Source organism: Manis pentadactyla, chromosome 1 (assembly GCF_030020395.1).
Source record: "Manis pentadactyla isolate mManPen7 chromosome 1, mManPen7.hap1, whole genome shotgun sequence".
NCBI lineage: Eukaryota > Metazoa > Chordata > Mammalia > Pholidota > Manidae > Manis > Manis pentadactyla.
This window is the reverse complement of record NC_080019.1, coordinates 193,721,784-193,743,495: the sequence shown is the minus strand read 5'-3', so window position 1 is coordinate 193,743,495 and position 21,712 is coordinate 193,721,784. Positions and strand designations below refer to the sequence as shown.

The 21,712-nt window shown below is 51.1% G+C and overlaps 1 protein-coding gene across 1 annotated transcript in view; it reads left to right on the top strand.

Annotated features, from left to right (window-relative positions):
- The first annotated feature begins 6,691 nt into the window (after positions 1-6,691).
- The window catches only part of C2CD2 (C2 calcium dependent domain containing 2), a 50,204-nt gene continuing 35,183 nt past the window's right edge, over positions 6,692-21,712 (top strand). The window contains exons 1-2 of the mRNA XM_036876862.2: positions 6,692-7,368; positions 15,851-15,949. Of these exons, the coding sequence (XP_036732757.2) occupies positions 7,096-7,368; positions 15,851-15,949 (372 nt within the window). The 5' untranslated portion in view covers positions 6,692-7,095. The remainder of the gene's footprint in view (positions 7,369-15,850; positions 15,950-21,712) is intronic.

Genomic DNA, 21,712 nt, shown 5'->3' with positions numbered 1-21,712 from the left:
TAAAAATCATTTGTAATTACCACATTATACTGTAGGTAAATGGGTTCTTCTGAGTTGTTTGAAAAGCTCTTTAACTCTAAAAAGGGGAAATATCCCTCCAGAGGCTTGGTCGATTCTTACCTTGTGCCCAGCAAGGCTTTTTTTTTTTTCTTTTAAATATAGCACAAAGGAAAATTTTAGACTAAAAGTCAGGTAAATGTTAATCACCCAAACTGTGCTTTCTGGAGTCCCACACTGGGTGGCTGAGCTGTGGCCACCTCTGGCTTGCAGGGCTGGGCAGCCCATCTGTGACCATGCCCTTCTCCAGCCCAGCCATCCTGCAGTTCAAGCCTGGTTATTCTGACATCAGGAACGGCCAGGTCAATGGGACTGCAGAGATGGGCCCAGCAGGGTCTGTGAGGCTAGGAGCAGTGACCTCTGTGGGGCCTGGGGGCCTGTCCCCAGAGGGCCCCACGGTGGCCACCCCCAGCTGGCGCCTCTGATGCAGGCCCCAGCGAGTCCCCGTTGGGGTCGGGGGTCTGTCTGCAGTGCCTTCACTGCTCTTCCACAGAGTGCCCGCCTGCCAGGCCCCCAGCCACCCGAGCAGCCCCTGCGAACTGACCCCCGTGTGGCGGGCTGACTCGAGCAGGTGATCTCCCCCGTCAGTGGACAGGTGTGGGTCAGCATTCTCTTGAGTCAGGGAAGAACGTACAGTTTAGGTGATGGCCTCCTTGGAAGGGCTTTTTCAGCATATAAAAAAATATGAGGCTAAATATTTTCATAAGTTAGGTCTCAGCCTTGGGTCTAAAGGGAATTGTCAGATCACCTTGCTCTTGGGCAATCATGTGGGAGGCTTACCTGAGCCACCTGGCAGGTATGCAGGCTGCCATTTGGGTAACATTCCTCTGTCTCCCCAGTGTGGGCGCAGATGCGCCAGGCCTGCCTCACCGGGGTGGCTGTAAATCCGGGGAGAGGAAATGCTGGGGCAAAATACCTCTAAAAGCTGAAATCAGTCAAAGGGAGAAAAAAAGTTTAAAATCTGTTTATTGATTACAAACTGAAGTCTGGGCCTTTCTCTCTTTCCTGCTCCAGCAGAAGCAAAACCGGCCCTCCCCTCCCCTCACCTCTCGGGTACAGATAAGCCCTCCTTGCCCAGATAATATGGAGATGAACTTCTCTCCACCCCCGAGGAATGATGCAGATGCACTGAAGCCATACTTCTTTCCACTCTTGAGTGCCTATTGATACACAGATGTACTAAAGCCAGGCAAGATATTCTGGAAATATTACAATTTTACCCAGTGGCCCACGGAAGGCAGCTGGCAGGCTGTTGGCAGGCTGGCTGGCCCTCAGCAGGCTGCCAGGCTTTGCCTCTGACCTAACCCAGCTGCCTCCCTGCACCAGGGCATGGCTCAGGCTGCTGGATGGCCCATTGCCAGGGTGGCATCAGAGGGCGGGTGTGCGGTGGATGGCCCAGAAGGCCCTGATGGTGGGTACCCACAAGATCACTGTCTGACTGCCTGGCCATCTCCAGCAGGCAGTGTGGTGGAGTCATTTGTGCCCCCCCCAGAAAGGGCGTGGGACACAGCAGAAGCTCCATACATGTCCCTCGAATGAACCCTGAAGGAACTTCCTTCCCTTTGGGTTTCAGAGTCCGTGTCTTCTGGACCTCAGAACACAAAAGGCAGTCCATCTTCTTTAGACATATCTTTGCCCAAGCTTGAGAAATCAGACCCATTCACTTCCAGCTTTTAACACTTTTCTCTTTTTAGTAGATTTTGTTGATGGAAAGGACATGGGCCCTGGGGTCAAAGCCCTCTGGGATCAAGCTCTGTCACACTCGTGCTGTGTGGCCTTGGACAAGTGACTCAGCCTCTCTGAACTTCACTTCTTCACTTTGAAAAATGCCATCCTTTGTGTGTGGCCATGAAAAGACAGTGAGCCCATCAAGCTGAGCGCCTCCTGTGGTGCCGTTGGTACACAGAACTGTGATTGCCCAGCATGTGTGCCAAGTGCCCACCACACCTGGTGCATTTGTAGGGACCCCTACCACAGGGACATGCAGGGGCACTTGCTGGATGGAAACTTCCACTTCTATCAGTAACACCTGCCAGGGTGTCTGCGTGTGGTCTGATCTTCAGCCTCAAACCTTTTCCCAGCACCTCTGAGGCGGTGCTTTGGGGAGTTAGGCAGCTATGCAGAATTGCTGCTTTTCTCCCAGAGAGCTTCGCAAGCAATGTTTCAGTAAGTCATGCAAATGACTAGTGGGATAACTGGAGGCCGCTGACCGGAGGGGGGAAGATTCCATCTGGCGCAGGCACGGCTCTGGCCAAGGGCGACCTTTGACAGGGTTTGCAGGCTCCCTGCATCCACCCGCAGGCATGACAGGAAACCGACCGGAAGCACACCCAAGCCTTGGGACTGTGGAAATGACTAAGCCTGTGCGAATGCAGCCAAGATCGGGTCAAGTGTCTCCACAGACCCCACTGCTGAGAGGGCATGGAGCCAGATCCTAAAAGCATTCTGTTAAGAGGAAATTCTGGGAATGTCTTCCCCCAAGTGCCATCAGAGAAGCTGCGCATTTGTACTCAGGTCGACCCCCAAGCCCCGCAGAGCCTGGGGCTCTGCCTCTCAGAGCCCTGGGGACCAACTGGACGATTCAGCAGTAATAATGATGACCATTCAGACAGTTGCTGCAGGGTGAGCAGAAGCTTCTCCACCGAATGAGAGATAAGACTCTAAACTTCCTGCACCCTCCTGTTCTCTTCTAGAAATGTAAGAAAATTAATTGGAAATGTAATGAAAGTTTTTGTGAGTATTTAAGTATATATCCCAATTTTTTGTTAAGTATCTGAAAAATGCATAAGAATCTGGTTCAATGGTAGAGAATAATTTCTGGTATTAATAAGTATAATTTATTTATAGAAATGAAACATGACACTAGAAATGTTTATTAACTTCTAAAAATACACACCATCATAGAACCTCCTGGGTGTGGAAGGAAAAGCTGTTAATACATCCATCCTGAATGCCCAGATGAGGTACCCACATAGTGGGTTCCTGGGCAGGGCATCCAACAATCAATACTTTCTACACAAAGAACATTTTGGAAACATTTTTTTAAAAAATAAATTATCCCAACACAATTTGTTAAATATTTCAAATATCACAGCTTTTAATACTATCTTTATTAAAACAGGTAAAGAAAACCTCCAGCACATTATTCACAAACTTTCTACATCGTCTCTTTTTGAATTATACATAAATAATACATTTCCATTCAATTTTGGGGAAGTACAGGAGTTGTATTGGTGGGATTTCATGAGTAATAGATGTTCTAAGTATAACATAATGAATTAGAAATGAATATTCTGGATTTCTATTTTTGTGTATCTATTTATCTATCATGGCACAAGGTCCAACACTTTAAAATTATTCTAGCTTTATTTTGAATTTTAATATTTGGAAATGCAAGATATTCTACCCACCAATATATTCTTACTATATGTCTCCCATGTAACTTTTTGAATAATATTTATAATAATTTCCTCAATTCTAGCAAAAATAATTTTTGTTTTTATTGTGAGCTTATTATATTTATGTATTAATTTGTAGAAAACCATCATATTTGAAACACTTACTACCTTCCTCAAGGGACATTCTGTATCTCCCCATTTATTTAGAATTTATCTTTTGCCTAAAGTTAAAGTTTTATTCTTTTTAAAGACACTGCACAGGTTCTGTGGAATATTTATGTATAGTGATTTTAATTTGAATAAAGTTGACCCTTTAATTTAATTTATTTTATTTTTATATCACTAATGTACAATTACATGATCAACATTATGGTTACTAGACTCCCCCCATTATCAAGTCCCCACCACATACCCCATTACAGTCACTGTCCATCAGTGTAGTAAGATGCTATAGAATCACTACTTGTCCTCAACATTTTAAAAATGAAAACTGTAACAATGGAGGCTGTACTCACAACCAGTTACTGTGGAACATTTTGAAGGGGAATTTGGAAACAGTTTCTGCCGTTTCCTCCTTGCTGCCTTGGGACCCACCTGGTCCAAAGTTCAGAGCAATGCCTTCTGAGAATTGCAGGCAGGTGGCTGCCTCTGGTGGTCCTGTCCCTTGATGTGAAGTTGGTTCCTCTTGGGCTGCAGCATGAGAGCCTGGCTTGGAAATGATGGCCAGCGCCCATGGGCCCCTCCCTGCACCCAGGCCACGAAATCCCCATTCTGCCTGCTCACAGAAGCTCCATGTGAGTGTTGGAGATTTCAAAGCACAGTGGTTGCCTTTTAGGAACAGCTAAGAACAGCCAGCTGCACAGAGCAAGATGGAACCTGACCCGCTGTAAGGTTTGGTGGGTGAGTCCTTCCTGGGCATGCACAGCCTGGCTCCTGGGGCCAGAGGGATGTGGGGTGGAGGAGAGGGCAGTGTGCTGGGAGCAGGGAGTGTCAGCATGTGTGGGGAAGTACTGCTCTTTCTGGAGGGCTGAGCCATCTGGTACCTTTCTCGTGCAGGATGAATGTTCTCCATGCACAAAGCACCAGGGGATCCCAGGAGTTGGGATACCTGGCTGGGAGCATAGAAGCAAAGGGAGCCTGGTCCTCCTCATAGATTTGCAAGACGTTTGAGTTCCTACTGCATGTTTTGGCTAACTGCATTTTCCTGTAAGCCTATGTGTTTCCTTATTTTCCCTAGAGAAGTAACTTAGTACCTGTATGTTTAGATTCCCTTTGTAAAGATATACAGCCATGTGACAAATTCCAAAGCAGGAGTGGATGTTTACAGTTTATTACAAGCCTCTTAAGTGAGCCAGTGGGTGAGCATGTCTCCCAGACATGGCGGGAGGAATGAGACTGGTTCCACCAGTCACACGGGTCGGACTGTCTCGTAAATGCCAACATGGCCACAGCCAGTGCACACACATGCATGTGTGCTCATACCAGAATGGGGACACATGGGGCCCTAGATACCGAGTTATCCCTGCTCATCTGGCAAGGGGGCCAGCAGGACTTGAATTACTCAACTGCATAGATCTGGCCATAGATCAGAAAATAATCAGTTTCCTTCAAATACGAGATTTCCGAGGACAGGAGAGCGATCCCCCCCAACCCTTAACAGCCTGTGGGCTGAATGGGGAGCCGGTGTGTAATGATGAGATACCTGGCTAGAAGCTGATAGGATCAGTCTGTTTCCGCTTTCTGATATAAGACCTGCCTAGTGAGGGCGTGTTTTCTCTGCTGCAGCTCACCGGCCTCCTGATTCTTTCCTCTTTCTCAAAGAAAATCCGGGCCCTAGGGGATAAAGTCCTCTGCCCTCCTGCTGCTCCCGCCTGACCACTGCAAACTCTCCAGTCTTCTCCGGCCTCCAGCCTCTGAGCAAGAAACATCTGTGAAGGCTGGTCCTCTTTCCCCTTGCCATGCAGTAGGTCTACTTTAAACCGTTCTCATTGCCCCTTGGGACCCTCTGCCCCCTCCCACTTCCTTTGAACCCAGCCTCTACCTGCTTCTGGGAGTGGTTCTTTACAATTGAATTTTTTTTAGTCTGGGCCTCAGACAGCTTGTTGCTTCTCCTTTTCCAGGGCACAATCTTAGGTGCTCCCACAACTTAGGTGCTCCCACTGCATCCTCTGCCCCTCCCCCACTGCCTCCTACCCTCACACCACCCCCTTGGGCTCTCTGCCTTAGAGAATTGCATAGAGGCAGGCAGGCTTCAGGGCCTTTGCACACACTTCTTCATAGACCATTACTGCCGCCTCGCCCCTGCCAGCTGCCCCTCACTCTGGCCTTTGATGGGCAGACAGCACTGTGGTTCTGTTTGCTGTCCTGTCCGCAGGACTTTGGCATAATAGGCGTCAATAAATGCCACTAGCCTGCGAATCAGATTCTAATCTCGGATCTGCCAAACTAGCCTATCTTCTCAGCAAACTCCCCTCTGACCCAGGTTCTAAGGGCTCTCTTTACTCAGCACGGGGGCAGGGCAGGCTGAAGAGGAAGCCGGGAGGCCCGCTCTGCTGCAGTGATGGAGCCAGAATCCCCAGCAGCAGCCCCTGGCCAGGCAACAGGAGGCCAAGTGCGGAGGTCCAGCCAACCCGAGGTCAAATTCCCTTGATCCCGCCGCAAAAATAAAAGCGAATTACTGTTTTATGCTTTCGGCCTTTCATCAGGCCTCGGAGAATGTCGGGCTAGTGTCCTGCAGCACTCCGTCAGGCGAGCAGCGCAGGGGGCACGCACACTTCTCACCAGATAACACACCCATCAGAAGATAGGGCGCTTTTCTGAGCTGCCTTGGACATGGGCATGGCGGCCCACAAGGCGAGGCGCCAGGCCCTCCTGACTTCAGTGGCGAGTAGTGGATTTCTAGGGACTTAACGAGTATGTCACAACCTGACACCGTCCTGCTGGTGGGCAGACGGCGATCCTAGAAATCTTGCACACGCGCACGCGTGCACACACATGCGCGCCGGAAGCCGCGCCGCCGGCCCTACAGCAGCCCCGGGGGCGGACTGACCAACCGCCAAGTCCCGCGCACCGCGCTGTCGCATCGCCACGCCAAGCCCGGCGTTCCGCAGGCGGTCGCCGGAGGCGGGGGCGGCGCATGGGGCGGGGCCGGAGGGGCGCGGGCGCGGGGCCTTTAAGGGGACTGGCGAGGCGGGCCGCGGGGGGACGCGGCGGGGCCGACCGGGCACAGGGCGGCCCGGCCCCGCCCCTGCCCCGCCCCCAGCCTCCTGGCTGCTCCCGGGCGGCGGGCGGGACGCCGGGGGCGGTGCGCGGGGGAGGAAACGCGCCCGGCCGCGGCCCGGGAGCTGCCCAGACGTCCGAGTCGGGAGCGAAGAGCGCCGCGTCCTCATTTGCTGGGTGTGCGGGCCGGGGGTCCTGTTCCGTGTCTGGCCGTCCAGCGCCCACCCGGCGTTTGCTCCCTTGCCCCACCCGCCCGCAGCGCCGGTAGTCCGGAAACGGCCCCGCCGCGCCCCCTCCACGCCCCCCGCGGGCCCCCGCGGCCGCCGGTCGATGTCCTGAGCTCGCTGCCCGCAGGCGCTGCGCCCCGGCCGGGGCTGCCCTGTGAAGCTGGGGCGAGGCGCGCCGGGTATGCGCCATCACCATGTCCCTCCTGGGCTCGTGGCTCGGTGAGGTCCAGTGGCTGGTCCTGGTGTCGCTCTTCGTGGTGGCCCTGGGCACGGTGGGCCTGTACCTGGCGCAGTGGGCGCTGGCCAGGGCGCGCCTCCGGCCCCCGCGGCGCGCGGCGGAGCCTGGCGAGGGCCAGCGCCCCGAGTCGGACGCGCTGCTCTCCTGGATCCTGACGCTGAAAAGCTGGCGGAGCCAGTGGCAGGCCGCCTGGGTGACCGCCTTGAACCGGGAGGCCAAACGGAAAGGAGTGAGTTTCTGTGAGGGCGGGTCGCGCTGCGGGGTCGGGGTGCGGCTGATGGCGGGGCGCCGGCTGTCGGGGTGGAACTCTTCCCTGGAGCCTCGCCACAGCCTTGGACCGAAGCGAAGTGAACCTTCCTCGCGGCGGAGCATCCTTGAAAGTTGGGAGAAAGACCCCGCAGAGCCAGGGAGCCCTGATGGGAAATCAGGCGCAGTGGCTGGATTTTATTCACTACCCGTTAGGGGTGCCAGGCCCTGAGCTCCTCCAGAGGGACTTGCTAGAGGGGTCCATTCCCCTCGAACTCAAAACCCACTCTTCCTGTGTCCCGAGTGGATTCTGGTGCCCAACTGGACACTTACTACTTTTGCACTTGATAATTGAATAACTGTGACCCAAATATGCTTCCATCTATAGAAACGAACCGAAAGGTTTGCATTCCTTGGCAAAAAATTGGTGACTGTTCACTGAGGGCCAGGCACTTGGCAGACGTTGTACTGTGGGCCTCAGGTAGAAGTGTCATCTCTGAGTCCTCACAGCTCCTCAGACAGAGGCTTTGCCAACATTTTACAACTGAGGAAACTGAGGCCCGCGGAGATAAAGTGACCTGCCCAAGGTCACAGGGCCCGTGGGCGACAGACCTGGGATTGGAGCCCAGCTACCTCCTACCTCAGCGCCCAGGGGCTCATCACTTAATTCTGCGGCCTCAGCCTCCTGTGGTTTTGTTCTTCCCATGGTTGGTTACTTGGTGGCTTGTTTTTACTTTTAAGGCATCTTAGTTTAATGACAAGCTCCTAGAGTCTATTTCTAGGCGTTCCAGAGGAGAAATGAGGCCTTGGTGGATAGGGAGTACCTCCCAGCCTTTGCTGACCCTCGTTGCTGTCCCGTTCCTGCCCATACTGCTCTGTGCAGAAGCCCAGGGCCATTCCCTTTGGAAACAGTGAATGCGGCATGTCTGGGCCCATCAGTCTCCAAAATATTCCACTGCGGGCCCTCTGCCTGGACTTTGTGCCCTGGCCTTGACTCACATAGCCATGGATTTAAAGAGCGAAAAACCTTTGAGCATAAATCCCAAAACTCTAAAGACAATGTTCTGAACTATTGCAAAATAACTGTTACCTTTTGAATGAAAAAAGGCTTCAAGGTCAGTTGACTGCCATCTCTCTTGGTGCCTAGAATCTGTGCCTAAGCTGTCCAGAGCTGGACGTCTATTCAGGCGAACCCTCCCCCCCCATCTCTTGTGGGAGCCCTAAAGCCATGTGACCTCACAGGCGCAAACACAAATTTGTTTCCCCATGAAGCTGCTGTTGTTGACCCCTGATTGACCTGGTGACACAGGCCTGGGATCTCTTACTAACGTGTCTGTCAGTAAGAGACCTGTCACCCTGCTGTTTGGTGTCACTTTGGGCTGGTGGTGTGAGTGGGCATGAGCTTTGCCCTGTTCTCTGTAAGTCTGAGTGCGTGTTGAGTATTGGCCTGTAGGATCCTTCTGGTTCTAACACTGGGACTCCTGGCAGTTTCAGGCACAGAGGCATGACCCCATCTCTGACAGTCCTGCTGAAACCATTCTGCTTCATTTTCTGGGCATTTCTTGGTTGGTTTCAGAGATAGGATTGCCTTAGATGTGATGCATCCAGGCTACCCAGTGCGTGGAGTACTGAGGGAGAAAGAGGGAGATCCCAGCTCTGGGACTTGCCTATGGTTGGTCAGAAAGAGCCGAGGTCACTGAAGAAATACCTGAAGGTTCTGCAGGAAAACCTTTCGCCCAAGGCTTTTGATTCTTTGGGAGCAGGGAGGTCTCTGTGTTAGGGAGTAGAGAGGTGGAGCCTGCTTGCATTTCTCTTTACCTGCTGTTGGCCATGCACTGCAGAGTTTTCCACATCAATTTTTCCAGACTCCTGCCTGGAAGTGGCAATACTGTACCGGGTTCAAGCTCGAAGCAGCACCATCTTCTCTGACAGTTCAGCGTGAATGTAGGTTGGTCCTGACGGTGTCAGGGGTACGTTGGTTCTGAGTGTGGGGTGTTGCTGTGCTTGCTCTGGTGCCTGAAAGTGTTTCTTGATGTGAATTCAAATGGAAGGTTTTGCGGGATCTGGGTAACCTGGCTCCCTAATATGGACTTGTCACACATCCTCCCTGTCCTGGGCCGTCACTAGCGCAGTGCTGGCGACAGCACTGGCAAGCAGGTGTTGGAGTTCATTTGTCCTGACCCTGGCAGCCAGCCCTGCCGAAGTTTCTCTTTGCCCTCCCTCCGACCTGATTCCCATTAATCCCCGATTGGGGCTGACACTCCCAGCTCTGCCCAGTGAGTGACAGCTTAGCGTTGTCCCCCCTCCACCATTGTCTCTCTGCCATGGCCTGGGAGTCCACTTCTTGGCTTGTCCCTGGGGGGGCTGGGGGCGTACTGGGAGTAATTCAGTCACATCCAGCAGGTCCTGTGTGAGGTGGCTTTCTCCAGCCAGCGGAGACAGTGACCCCTCTCAGTCAGCTGTACCTCAGATTGGTATTGTAGGACTGAAAGGAACTCTATGCTCTTCTGGCAGAGCCCTGTTGGGAAGGGAAAGTGAAGCCCCTGAGCTGAAGAAACTGCCAGGTCAGCCTAGACCCTGGGCCGTGTGTCTTCATGACCCACCGTGTCTACAGTCATGTGCCCCTACGGGCTGCAGAGACCCGGGTTTCCTTTAATTGTGGTCTAGCATGAGAGGATGAAACGGTATGGCTCTTCAAGGTGTCTTCCTGAGCAGTGGGGCCAGGCTCTCCTGGGATCTGACGGTTGATCCATAACCGTGGAGTCTCCCTTGATCCTGGGTGACCAGTGACTGGCGGTGCAGGCTCTGTGTCAGAGGGGCCCCTACCATTACACTGTTTGCACTGGAGGTACTTGGAATTGGACAGGACAGTGAGTTGGAGGGACATGAGAGGAAGCCAATTCTGCTCTCCAGCTGGTCAGGCAGATGCCGGGTGTTTGGGGGGGTACTGGCGAGCTGCCGGGAGAACTTTGGGAAAATACACATGCACCCCACCACCCCCTCACACACGTAGTAGGTTGGCGGGGGTGCAGGGAGCATGCCCCATTTTTACAAGTTCCCCAGATTAGCTGCTCACAAGTGAGGAGCCACTAGATACCCACCTGCCCCTGAGCAGCCGTGTCCGTCAGTAAGAGACCTGTCACCCTGCAGTGCCTTGCCACTCATACAAACCTCCCACCTCCAGTAGCTCTGGTGGCGGTTCATGTGTGGAGAACGGAAAGACCCCAGAACTGGCTCAGTCGCCAGACTGGGAACTGATGCTTTATTATCCGGAGGCAGCAGCTGAGGTTTGCCTTTGGTGGCCCTGCATTCACAGGGACATCCACCAAGTGGCTTGCAGTGACAGTTGCTCAGCGGTGGTCCACACCCCAGACACTCACCTGGGGGCTGGACAATGCTTTCCTCCAAGGCTGATGCCGTCTACACCACTTGTAGGGGCAGGTTCTGTGGCATTTGGACCTGTCTAGAAATCGGCCACCCAAGGCAGCTGGGTCCTGGATTTGGAGGTCCCCCAAGCTGTTTGCTTCTTCAGTCTTTGCCCCAGGGCTTTTTCAGATGAATGTCCTAAATGCAAATGACCAAGCTTGTGGGATACTTAGTAGTCTCCATTAAAAAAAAAAAAAGATGCCGTGTGAACTTAGAACATGTTATTAATAGCTCTGACTTGTATATGAACTTCAGCAATTTAAAAAGTAAACAAAGTGAAAAGACTCAGTTTTCTTATTATATGACGCACTTACAGTGTTGCTCACAAAAACCCTAAGTCCTTGGCTGGCGCCTGGGCCGCACTTCAGGAACTCGGTGGGAATGTGCACACGCACTTGGGAAAGGGCCTTGGGCCTGCCCCTCCTGGTCCCTCCCGGCCCCTCCGGCCCTTCCCTATATGCTCCACCGTGACCACCAAGCTGCTGTCATTCTGAGGGCTCTTTCCTGTGTGGGCCCTTCCCACAGGCCCGTTCTTTTGTCCCAGACACAACTTTTTTCCTAATTTAACTTCAGTAAATCTTTCAGGCTTCGAGGTCCCTGGTCCTCCCCAGTGGCGAGGATGCTGCCCCCAGCCCCCAGGCCCCCCGGCAGCCTGCCCTTGTCCCCACATTGGCCCTGGGATTGTGAGCGGAGCCACAGCCCTGTGTGTCCAGGCCCAGATGACAGCACCCAGCATGAGGCGGGCTTGGAGCAGGCAGCAGGGGGGACCTGAGTGACAGGCCCTATTAGAAAAGAGTGGCTATGGGGAGAAACAGCGGTGGTGGGCATCACATTGCCCCACAGGACACAGACCTGATATGCTTGGGAGCCTGCCCCGCCCAGGAAAAGCTAGCTGTTTAATGTGCTTTGTGAAGAATCAACGTTCAAGGAGTTTTACTGATGACTTTGCAAATTGTCAATAGGCCCCATCCCTGGGCTCCAATTCAGGAGCCCAGTGAGACAGGAATTCAGGGGAAGGAAGAGTGGGTGTAGTGTTAATGTAACTAAACTGCAGCCAAAGCCGGCTTCCACCCCCTTGGTGGGCTGTGAGGAGGGAGGAAACTTGTTCTTCACAGCTTGGAGGAGCATGTGTTCACTGCTTAGGCTGGAAGGCAGCTCTGGGGCTGTGTGACCTTTGGCAAATCCTGACTTCTGCGCTCCTTGTAGAATAAGTTAACTTTGGGTTCAATCTGGAAAACAGAGTCCAGTCAGGATAAGATGAGCTCTGTGTGAGGCTTTTAGTAAACAGAGCCCATATGGCTGCTTTCTTGTAAAGTCTCCCTTTAAAAAAACAAAAACAAAACTTTTAAATTTTTTGCTGCTTTAAGGTTTATGGAAAAGTGGCAAAAATAATACAGAGAGTTCCCATACATTCCTCAGCCAGCCTTACATAACCATAGCACAATGATCAGAACCAAGAAATTAACATTGGCACAGTGCCTTTAATTAAACCGAAGCCCTTCCTTGAATGTTGCTGATTTTCCACCAGCATCCTTTTACTGTTCCAGGGTCCCATTCAGGGCCCCCCTGGCATTGAGCTGTGGCTGCTGCTTCGTCTCCTGCCAGTGAAACAGCTTCCTAGTATTCGCTTGTGTTTCTTAACCTTGGCAATGTAAGAAACTGGGGGGGAAGCGCAGACCGGAATAAGGCCATTGGGTCTTACAGCAACTCTGAAGAGTATTGATTGTCATTTTACCAAATGTCCCTTCACTTGGTGTTTTTACACGATTGGACTGAGGTCATACAGACTGCAGAGGTGATGTGCTCCTTTTAGCCCCCTGTGTCCTGGGGTTTGTTATGTCCCTGGAACTTGCTGCTGGGGACATTGGCCTTGATACCCCTGGTCAAGGTGGTTTCTCTTTTATCTTATACCTCTTCTTCAGTCATTCCCTCTGTAGTTAACAGATATCTTGGGGAGATACTTTGACACAGTACATACAACTTCTCTTAACTCAAAGCTCTGCTCACTGGTTTGCCTCCATTTGTGTATCTAGTCTGCAACAGTGATTTCTGTGCAGTTTGCTTAATGATGATTTTATTTTCCTCTCTACTTCTACCTACATTTATTCATTGGAATTCTCCTACAAGGAGGAGCTGCTACTTGCCTCCATCTATATAGTTAGTTGATTATTTACATCAGTATGGACTCAAGGATATTTATTGAGTGAGTTATAATCCAGTACTATCACTGTTGGTATTGTTGCTTAATTGCCCTCATTTTGGCCATTGGGAGCATCTGTTCTGACGGTAGCCTCGTGTTCAATTGATACATATGGAATCCACACACATATGTGTGTGTGTGTATTAATACTTCCTTACTTTATAGTTCCACAAAATGTTTGTTCTAGACTCATCTTGAATCCCCTTCTTTCAGCCCTGGATCAGCCACTTCTCTAAGCAGCCTTGGTTGCTTTCATTGGAGAGATGTTTAGAAACCAGGATCTGGGCATCAGGTATGCTCGCTGTTGCTGGGGTCTCTGCTTCTTTTAGTGGACAAAGCTAGGCAATATGAACGTGTATGTTACCACACGGAAATGCACCTGTCTAGAGTTCTGTATCTGTCTGTATCTTAAAGCCGTGACTTTATGTGACACCCTGAATTCCAGATCAACAGCAGAGAGAGCACCATGGTCTCCCCTTTCATATTTTTTACTTCCTTCTCCACAAGTGAGGCATCTGGTACTGTCTGTAATGTGTGTCCTTACTTGGTTGCTTCTGGTCTACACAGTGGTTTCTGAATTGCCCACCTGTGCCCTGTGAGAAACGCATTTGCTGACCAGTTGGCCATGTGTTTGCAGTCAGGATGTTGTTTGCACAGGTTCTTAGTTTCGGTCTGGTTTCCAGTCCCTTCAGGGTGGCTATGCTGTTTATTGGTAATCCAGGCCCTTTTGTTAGGGCTTGTGTTCCATCTGGGGCTTCTTCCACATCCTGACTAGAGAAGGACCCATCTTTACCCAGTGATGCGGGATGCCCCTTTGTTGTGTACCCGGGTCTGTCCTGGACTTCCTGTGCTAGTGCACTGGTCTGTGCATTCACGTGCCGTACCACACAGTTTGAATGCTAAAGGTTCTGTGTGCTGTGTGACTGTCCCGCAGGGCCGCTCATCCTCATGGCTTTCCTTTTAGCATGTTTTCCTGGGGATCCTTGCATATTGCTTTTCCATGTGGATGTAAAGTCTGGCTTTAGTCTGAGCTGGGTGGGGTCTGGAGTGGGGGCTGTCCACACACCGACAGAGGGCACAGGTGTGTGGCTGTGTGCTCCATGCACCGCACACTTTCTGAGACTTGGGTTGGGCCTTGAAGAGGGAGAGGGATTCTGTGTCCTTATTTTAACTCAGTAATTTATTTCTTTTGTGAGACCATCCCTTGGCATGAAATTTCCCAGCAGAATCTTTTCAGGGTTTTTAATTGAAAAAGTGCCTAGGTGAGAAGTATAAATTACACAGGCAGCAGCCAGGCTGCTTAAGGCAACATGTATCTTTGGGCTGGTGGAGAAGGTGCACTGTTTCAGCTGGAGGAAGCGGCTCAACAACTCCTGCCCTTTGACCGGCCCTGGGCTCTGTCTGGGTGCTGTACATCAGCCAGCCCATCAGCTTACCAAGCAATGTCATCACCGGGCTCATGGCGTGCCCCTAGCTAGCAGGTCACACCCAGGCAGCCTCAGCCATGGAGAATGTCAGCAGAACAGCTCCGGAACCATGATTTCATCAGTCTTGAGAAATAGATTTAATTCTCCCTTGATGATTTTAGGGGGTGAGATAGATGTTGCTAAAACATCTAAGGTGACATTAGAAGCACGTAAATGACAGTGTTCTGTGCCTTTAGGTATTCTCTTCATCTTTGGGGATTCTTCAGAAATTGCCTCATGACCTCTTCATTGCTTGCTCATTTGTCCTGTGCTTGCCAAGGGGGACTTCCATGTCATTCTGTACCTTTTCCATTCTCCCACCCTTGGTCATGCCCAGCAGTTGGACCAGCTCGCCATAATGCTGTCTCTGAAACACATGAGATAATGATGGGAAGCTGTGGGGTTGAATTTTTTATTAACCACCCTATCAGAACATGCTTGACTATGGTGTCTTTTCTGCAGCATGTCAGGAAGGATCCATCACGAGCTTCATTCCAGGCTCCTACTGTGGGTCTAAGTGGCCTTGCAAGAGAACTTATTTTAAAAGGCCAAGTCTTGGTCGGCAATCCAAGCCCAGACTTTTCTTTTATAAAATATCAGTCTTCTTGCCTTGTGGTCATAATTTAATTGCACGTCTCTCACTTGGAGATTTGTGATTGCTAGAACCAAAACTCACTAGGCTGACCAGCCATGGAGGAGTTTCCTGGAGGGCTTGGGGCAAAGGCAGAGTTGAACCAGGAGACCTTGGAGGCCAGGAGCCCGGCAGCTGCAGGGGCTGTGAAGTGGGGGCTCAGGAACATCTCCCTGCAGTTTTAGGCCACCTCATCTCCAGCCAAGGAATCTCAAATTCTAAGGAAAGGCGGCCGGCCTCTGGGGGTACTGCCCACCACCACTCAGGTGGTAGGTGAGGGAATGGGGCACATTACGTCCAGTGCCAGCATGTAGAGCAGGGAGAGATGATGCACTGAAGTCAGAGAGCAGATGTGCCCAGAAGAGGGGTGACGAGCCCATGCACCTGCTGTGCTTGGTGGGACATGGCCGCACTGCAGCCCGGCGGTGCAGCGTGAGGCAGCTGCCCCCAGGGCCGTGTGTCTGTCCTGACATTGTAAACAAGAACACCTCATGCCCCCTTACCGTCTGTGTGGCAGCATCTTTAGTTTTGTCCCAGTGTTTCTTGTTTCCTCTCCTCATTCCACAAGTGGACCTGTGCTGGGCACCATCCACTGTGAGCTGGTTCATGTAGGTGTGCTCCTAGCCTTGGCCATTGCTGCTACTAGGAGCATAGAATTAACTTAAGGGAGTTGTATAATTTTTTAAAAAGTGAGACCAGTCCTGTGCATGCGTCTCCTCATCATGCTTTTCTTTCATTCTAGGGCCCGCTGCTCCTGTCCTTCGAGGAGGATCCGCGGCAGCAGCCCCTGGAGCTGGCCGTGCAGCAGGTCTCCAGCACAGCCAGGGTGGCCTGGGAGAAGGTGAGCTGCGGGCGTGGTCGCCTGCGGTGGACCTTTCCTTGCCAAGGAAGCAAATTTAAAGCTGGGGTGGGGAAGTATGTTTTGTTTTAGGATTATTAAAAATGCAGAAACAAACAAAACGTCCGGTCCATCCGCTGATGAATGGCTATGTAAAATGTGGTGTGTCCACATAATGGATATTATCTGACCTTAAAAAGGAATGAAATTCCAGTGCATCTGTAAAAAATCCTGCCCACCAGTGGGAGTGCCCCCTGTCAGGAGCTGCCTGGCTCCGGGGAAATGGGGAATAGGACACCCCAGGTGCCCAGAGCCTGTTGCCCATGGTGCCTTGCTGACACCACGCCAAGTGAAAGAAGCCAGGAAAAAGGCCACATATGATTCCATTATATTAAATATAAATTATATCAATATCCAGAATAGATAAATCAATAGAGACAGAAAGTAGATTAGTGGCTGCCAGGGCCTGGGTGTGGGTAGTGTTTGAGGGGACGGAGGGTGGCAGCTAGTGGTACAGTCTCTGAGGTGACAGGTGTTCTAGAGTGGTAGTGATTGTACAACTTGAAAATATATCACAAAACCAAGTAATGGTACAGTTTAAATGGGTGAGTTATATGGTATGTGAATTCTGTCTCAATAAAATTCTTCTCTCTGTATGTGTACACATAAGTATTCAACATGATGTCTATATAGCTTGAGTCATTTAGATGTTATGTGGAGTTCATTTTGCAGTTGCTAGCAGTTCATAGGCTGAAATTACTTATGAGAGTGGTCAAATAACCATAAATAACTTTAAAGATTTTTTTTTAATGAAAAGTATCCGTAAAAAATCCTAAGAAACTTTCTTAAATATAAGGCCCACCCTTGTATCAATCTATGTTTTATTATCGAGTTAAAATGCATATGATTCGCAGTTGGGAAAGGACACCTGTGTGACCCTAGGTCGAGAAGGAGAGCATTCTGCCAGCCCTGGAAACCCACCTGTGTGACCCCTCCTGTCTTAGCTAGAGCATTGCTCGTGCATTTAAAACATTTATCATTTTGTACGTATGACTTTAAAACCAGTTTTCTCTTTATAGAATGTGGTGATGTTGAGATGCACCCAGGTTGATTGATGTAGCTCTAGTTTATCTGCTTTAACTACAGGTCGGGATTCTGGAGAGACCAGACTGCTTTCTGCATCTCCTACTGGTGGATTTTTAGGTTGCTTTCTCTCTCTGTTACCTGCAGTGAACTTGAGTGTTCACTGTCTCCTCACTCTGCCCCCCCAAGCATGGGGGCATCTCCAGGGTGGGTGTGAAATTGCTATGGTGTAGGTATGCCCCCTTCAGCTGGTCCAGGCATTCCAGAATTGGGCCAGAGTGCAGGCAGCATCTCCTTGCCGGTGCTGGAGCTACCCAGCTATATAATTCCTGTAACAAGTGGGGGGAAGTCTCTAGGAAGTGGCGGCCACAGGGCAGAATGCTGAGGCCAGCACAGTGCATGCGAGCAGACAGTCTGTGCCCGAGCTTACAGGCTGGGGGTTGGGGCATGGAGCGCTGCAGGCCTGACTGCCTTCCCGCCACCCCCGCCACCTGTGCAGCCAGAGCCCTCTCTCTTCTTGACAAGGAGGGGTGAAGTCCCTTTGTATTCGTACTTTCCTGACAGAATTCCAATCAAGGGAAGTACCAAGTGTTCAGGGTTGGCCCAGAGGTATAGAGGAGGGAGCAGAGATGTGGACATAGCACTAGAATTTTTAAAGGTCTTGATATATCATGCCAGAAAGTATCTTTAGAAAGTGATTAAATTGTGTTTTAATATAATTAAAGGAATAGTGCATGCTCATTAAAAAGCTGAAAGCAGTAAAAGAAGTGTGTAAAGTTGAAAAAAAAATCTGTGCTCTCCTTTTGCTGCTCCCCCAGATGGGACTGCCGCCCACCCCCGCGCACCACAGTGTGCTCCCAGAAGCTTTTCCTGTACCCCAGACAAGTGGAACTGTGCACACAGAATCTTGCTTTGTTTTACAAATTCTTCCTTCTTGACCTTTATGTTCTCCTGGCCAAATGAGGACTTGTCTTTGCCTTGTCATGGTGGCGTCGGGCAAGCTGGCCAACTTGTCTGGGACAGGTCCTCCCACCCCCACCAGGCCTCTGAGCCTGGTGGGAAAGTGAGTCTGGAGGTCAAATGTCACAGAAATACTCAGCAGCCCAGGTGCCTGCCCACCAGTGGGAGTGCCCCCTGTCAGGACACCCTGGGTGCCCAGATCCTGTACATGGCACAGCCTTCTCCACTCTTGGCACAACCAAGTGTCTTGGTTGACATAGCACATTTCCCTTTTGCAAAGGAATCAAGCCAAGTTAATCAGAATTTCTCTGCGGTGTGTGCCCGATGGCAGGTTCCCTGGCACCCCTGTATTAAATGGAAGTGAGGACACACTGAGGCCCCTCTTTCCTGTTGCCTCAGGAGCTGGTGGTCTTGAGTATACTGGCAGGACAGTGGTGTCCTAGGATCTACTCCTCCCAGCCCCTGGGCTCCAGACTTAACACGGAATCCTATGTTAAGGTGGTCATGTGTTCGTTCTCTCTGTCTGTTTGAGAAGGAAGAAACTAACAGATCTTGGGCCCACAAACAGAAGTTATAAAAGAAATACAATGTGTGATCTCCAAGTCATTATCCCTCCCCTGTCTAAGTGCACTGCACCGCGTCAGGCCTTGTCTTTCTCATCTAACAGCCCTGACAGGGGACACATGGATGGCACTGGAGCTAATGATGGGGCCACGTCCAGCCTGGACCAGGCGGTTAGTGTGCAGTCCTGTCTTTGACCAGATGCCAATCCCGTCTGGGCCACCTGTACTTATGACCAACTGGCTATGAATTCAGGGGCTCCCACCCTTCCTCAGGTTTGATAATTTGTTAGAACAGCTCACAGAACTCAGGAAAACAGTTTTTTTACTACTACCAGTTTATAATCAAGGTTACAATTCAGAAACAGCCAAGTGGAAGAGATGCGTGGGGCAGGTATGCCGGGAAGGGCACAGGGCTTCCCTGGCCCCTTGGAGTGCACCCCCTCCTGGCAGGTCCTCATGGGGACTAACCCAGAAGCTCTCCAAACTCCATTGCTCAGGGGTTTCTATGGAGGTTTCGTTATATAATGTTAGATAGCAAAATTCACCTGAATAAATCTAAAGATCTAATTGGCTTTACTAATTGATTTATCATTGAGCAGCATCCCATCTAGCAAGTAGAAGGGAGCTCCATTGAGCTGCAGAGAAGGAAAGTTTTTTTTAAAGTAGAGAGGGAGTTGAAAAAGGAAATTTATCAGCAGAGAATCCGTTGTTTTGTGCAAGGTCATTCTCCTAAAGGGAATGGAAGGGGTCTATCAGTAAATTTCCTAGTGCTGATCAGGAAATTCCATGACGACTGGTTAAAGGTCATGTTGCTGAGTGTGGGGGTTGCTGAACCTATCATTAGGTTAGGTAGTAAGTCTTGGTTTGCTGACAGAGGGCCATTAACATGAGTGACTCCATCTTTGGGCCTGTAGTTGGTTTTCTCTTTAACAACAGGCACGGTTGATTAAGTTGCTGGCCCTGATGATTGACCAGAGGTTGGGGATGGGGCTGAAAATTCCAACCTCTAATCTTGTCTTGGTTATGCGGATAACCAGCCCCCATCCTGAAGCTATCTAGGGGCCCTGGCCACCAGTCATCTCCTTAGCAAACTCTTATCACTGCAGACTCCAAGGGTTTTAGTATCTGCGTGCTAGGAACTAGGGACAAAGACCAAATATCAGGCTGTCATGAGGAGCAAACCAGGCAGGTGTTGTGGCATTTTCCTAAGGGAATTTCCAGGACTGGGGAGACTGTGCTTGCCAGGCAGGGTTTCTTTCCTGGTGCTTGGAAGCATCCCAGTCACCAGGGCTATTGTGCGCAGGCACCCGGACATCCCCAGTGGGGCTCTCTGCCCCAAAGGCAGCTGTCACCTTTAAACTCTTCTCCGGGGCCATCTCTGCCTTCTCTTCCAGGCTCAACACTGCTGAGCACATTAATTTCTCCCAGACTGTAATTATTTTACATCAGAGCAACAAGTTTTTACCTACATTCTCTTTCCTCACGTCCAGAGGGAGAGGTTTACTCCAGAATGTGCAATTCAAAAGAAGAAAACCTTTATTTCTGGATTGCAGGTGGCCTGAGAGCCAGCTCTTCCTCTACAGGATGTAACAGTCGCCCTTCCATGGCACAGCCATGGGTTCTAAAGGTCCGTGCTCCAGTCCGAGGAGGCATGAGGTCTATAAAGGTGAATTCAATGAACGTGAATCAGGGCTTGGCGGCGTGATGATGGACACTGACTGAGAAAGCCACACATTGCCTTTAGGAAGCATGGTTAAGTGTCTCTGAATGTAACACTTGGAAAGCAAGCTGGTGCCCTCGAGCTCTGCCCTTTGTGCTGGAGCAGTCTTTGGAGACAGTGAGTGACCTTGACTTTCTTGGCCTGAGGCCAGGTATCCTGTGAAAGGCATTAATTACCTCTGTTTTCAGTGCCATTTGTAAATAAATAGAGGCTTCTAATGGTACAGGATCCAGTGTAGGTTTGAGTTTAAATCCAGGTAATGAGCCACCCAGCCTGGAGAAAGGGCCAGCTGAGAAGCCCCAGACACAGGCTGGCTCTGGGCTGGTTGGGCGCTTCTGTCTCCCTGAGCTGTAGGTTCTTTGTGCGTAAGCTGTGACTCCCTCCCTGGAGTGGAAAGAATGAGGGAACAGCCTGTGTGTGCCCCGCAAGGTGCCTGCGCATCATAGCTCCTGAGGCTATAGGGTGTGGCGAGCCCTGGGCACCCCTCTGCCCCACAAATATACCCATTGGACAGAGTAGGAAACCGAGGCAAGCAGGCCAGGTCCCTTGGCCAAGGCGACGGAGAGCTACTGTGTGGTAGCAGCCAGGGCCTCCAGAAGTGAGCTCGTCAGGGTGGTGGCTATGGTTTGTTACACTTTCACTATTATTTCATTCCTGCCCCACGGCACGGCGAAGGAGAACTGAAAGGCGCTAACCAGCCTTTGGTTCTGTAAAACCAGAGCGGCCATCAGCACTCGGGTGACTGCAGGGAATTTCCCTGGGTCTCACTGCGCACTGTGAGGGGGGCCCTGCGGCCGGCACTGGGCGGCGGTGGCCTGCTGTGTGCCTGTGGACTAACTGTCTACGTGTGAGGGCCTCTGGGGTCCCCTCCGCGCTCTCCAGGCCTCGGCGGCACCCTCAGTTTGCAGGGCAGCATCCTGGGCGGTACGTGTTTGTCTCTACCTGCAGACAGCAGCTCTGTTGACCTTTTTTTGTTGTTGTTATGTGTGACATGGGATTCCAGGTACCCCATTAACCTAGTATTTATGCTGATATGCTAGCAGGTTGTGAAATTGTTTTGAACTGCGGTCTTTCGAAGGGCAGGTGTGGAGATTCCTCATTTGGACACCCCACCCCTGAGGCCTAGTGTGGAGTCATTCCCAAATGATAGCAGTGTCTCCAGGGAGGGCCACTTACTTGTTTGGGTCACGGTGCATGGAGCCCTGGACTGAGTCAGCCCGGGTAACAGCCCGACTTCGCCTGGACACAGCAGGGGCCAGGCTGGGTTTTGTTGGTGTGTCAGAATGCAGAACGGTGGCATGGGGGCCGTGTGACAGTGACCTGACCCCAGGCGGGGAGCACTACCCGCCAGCCTGGAGAAGACCCCGTTCCCTCCTGCCTTCATTTAAAGGAAATGTCTTGTATGTTTCTTCTATATATCCAGTTGGCGGAAGAAAACGT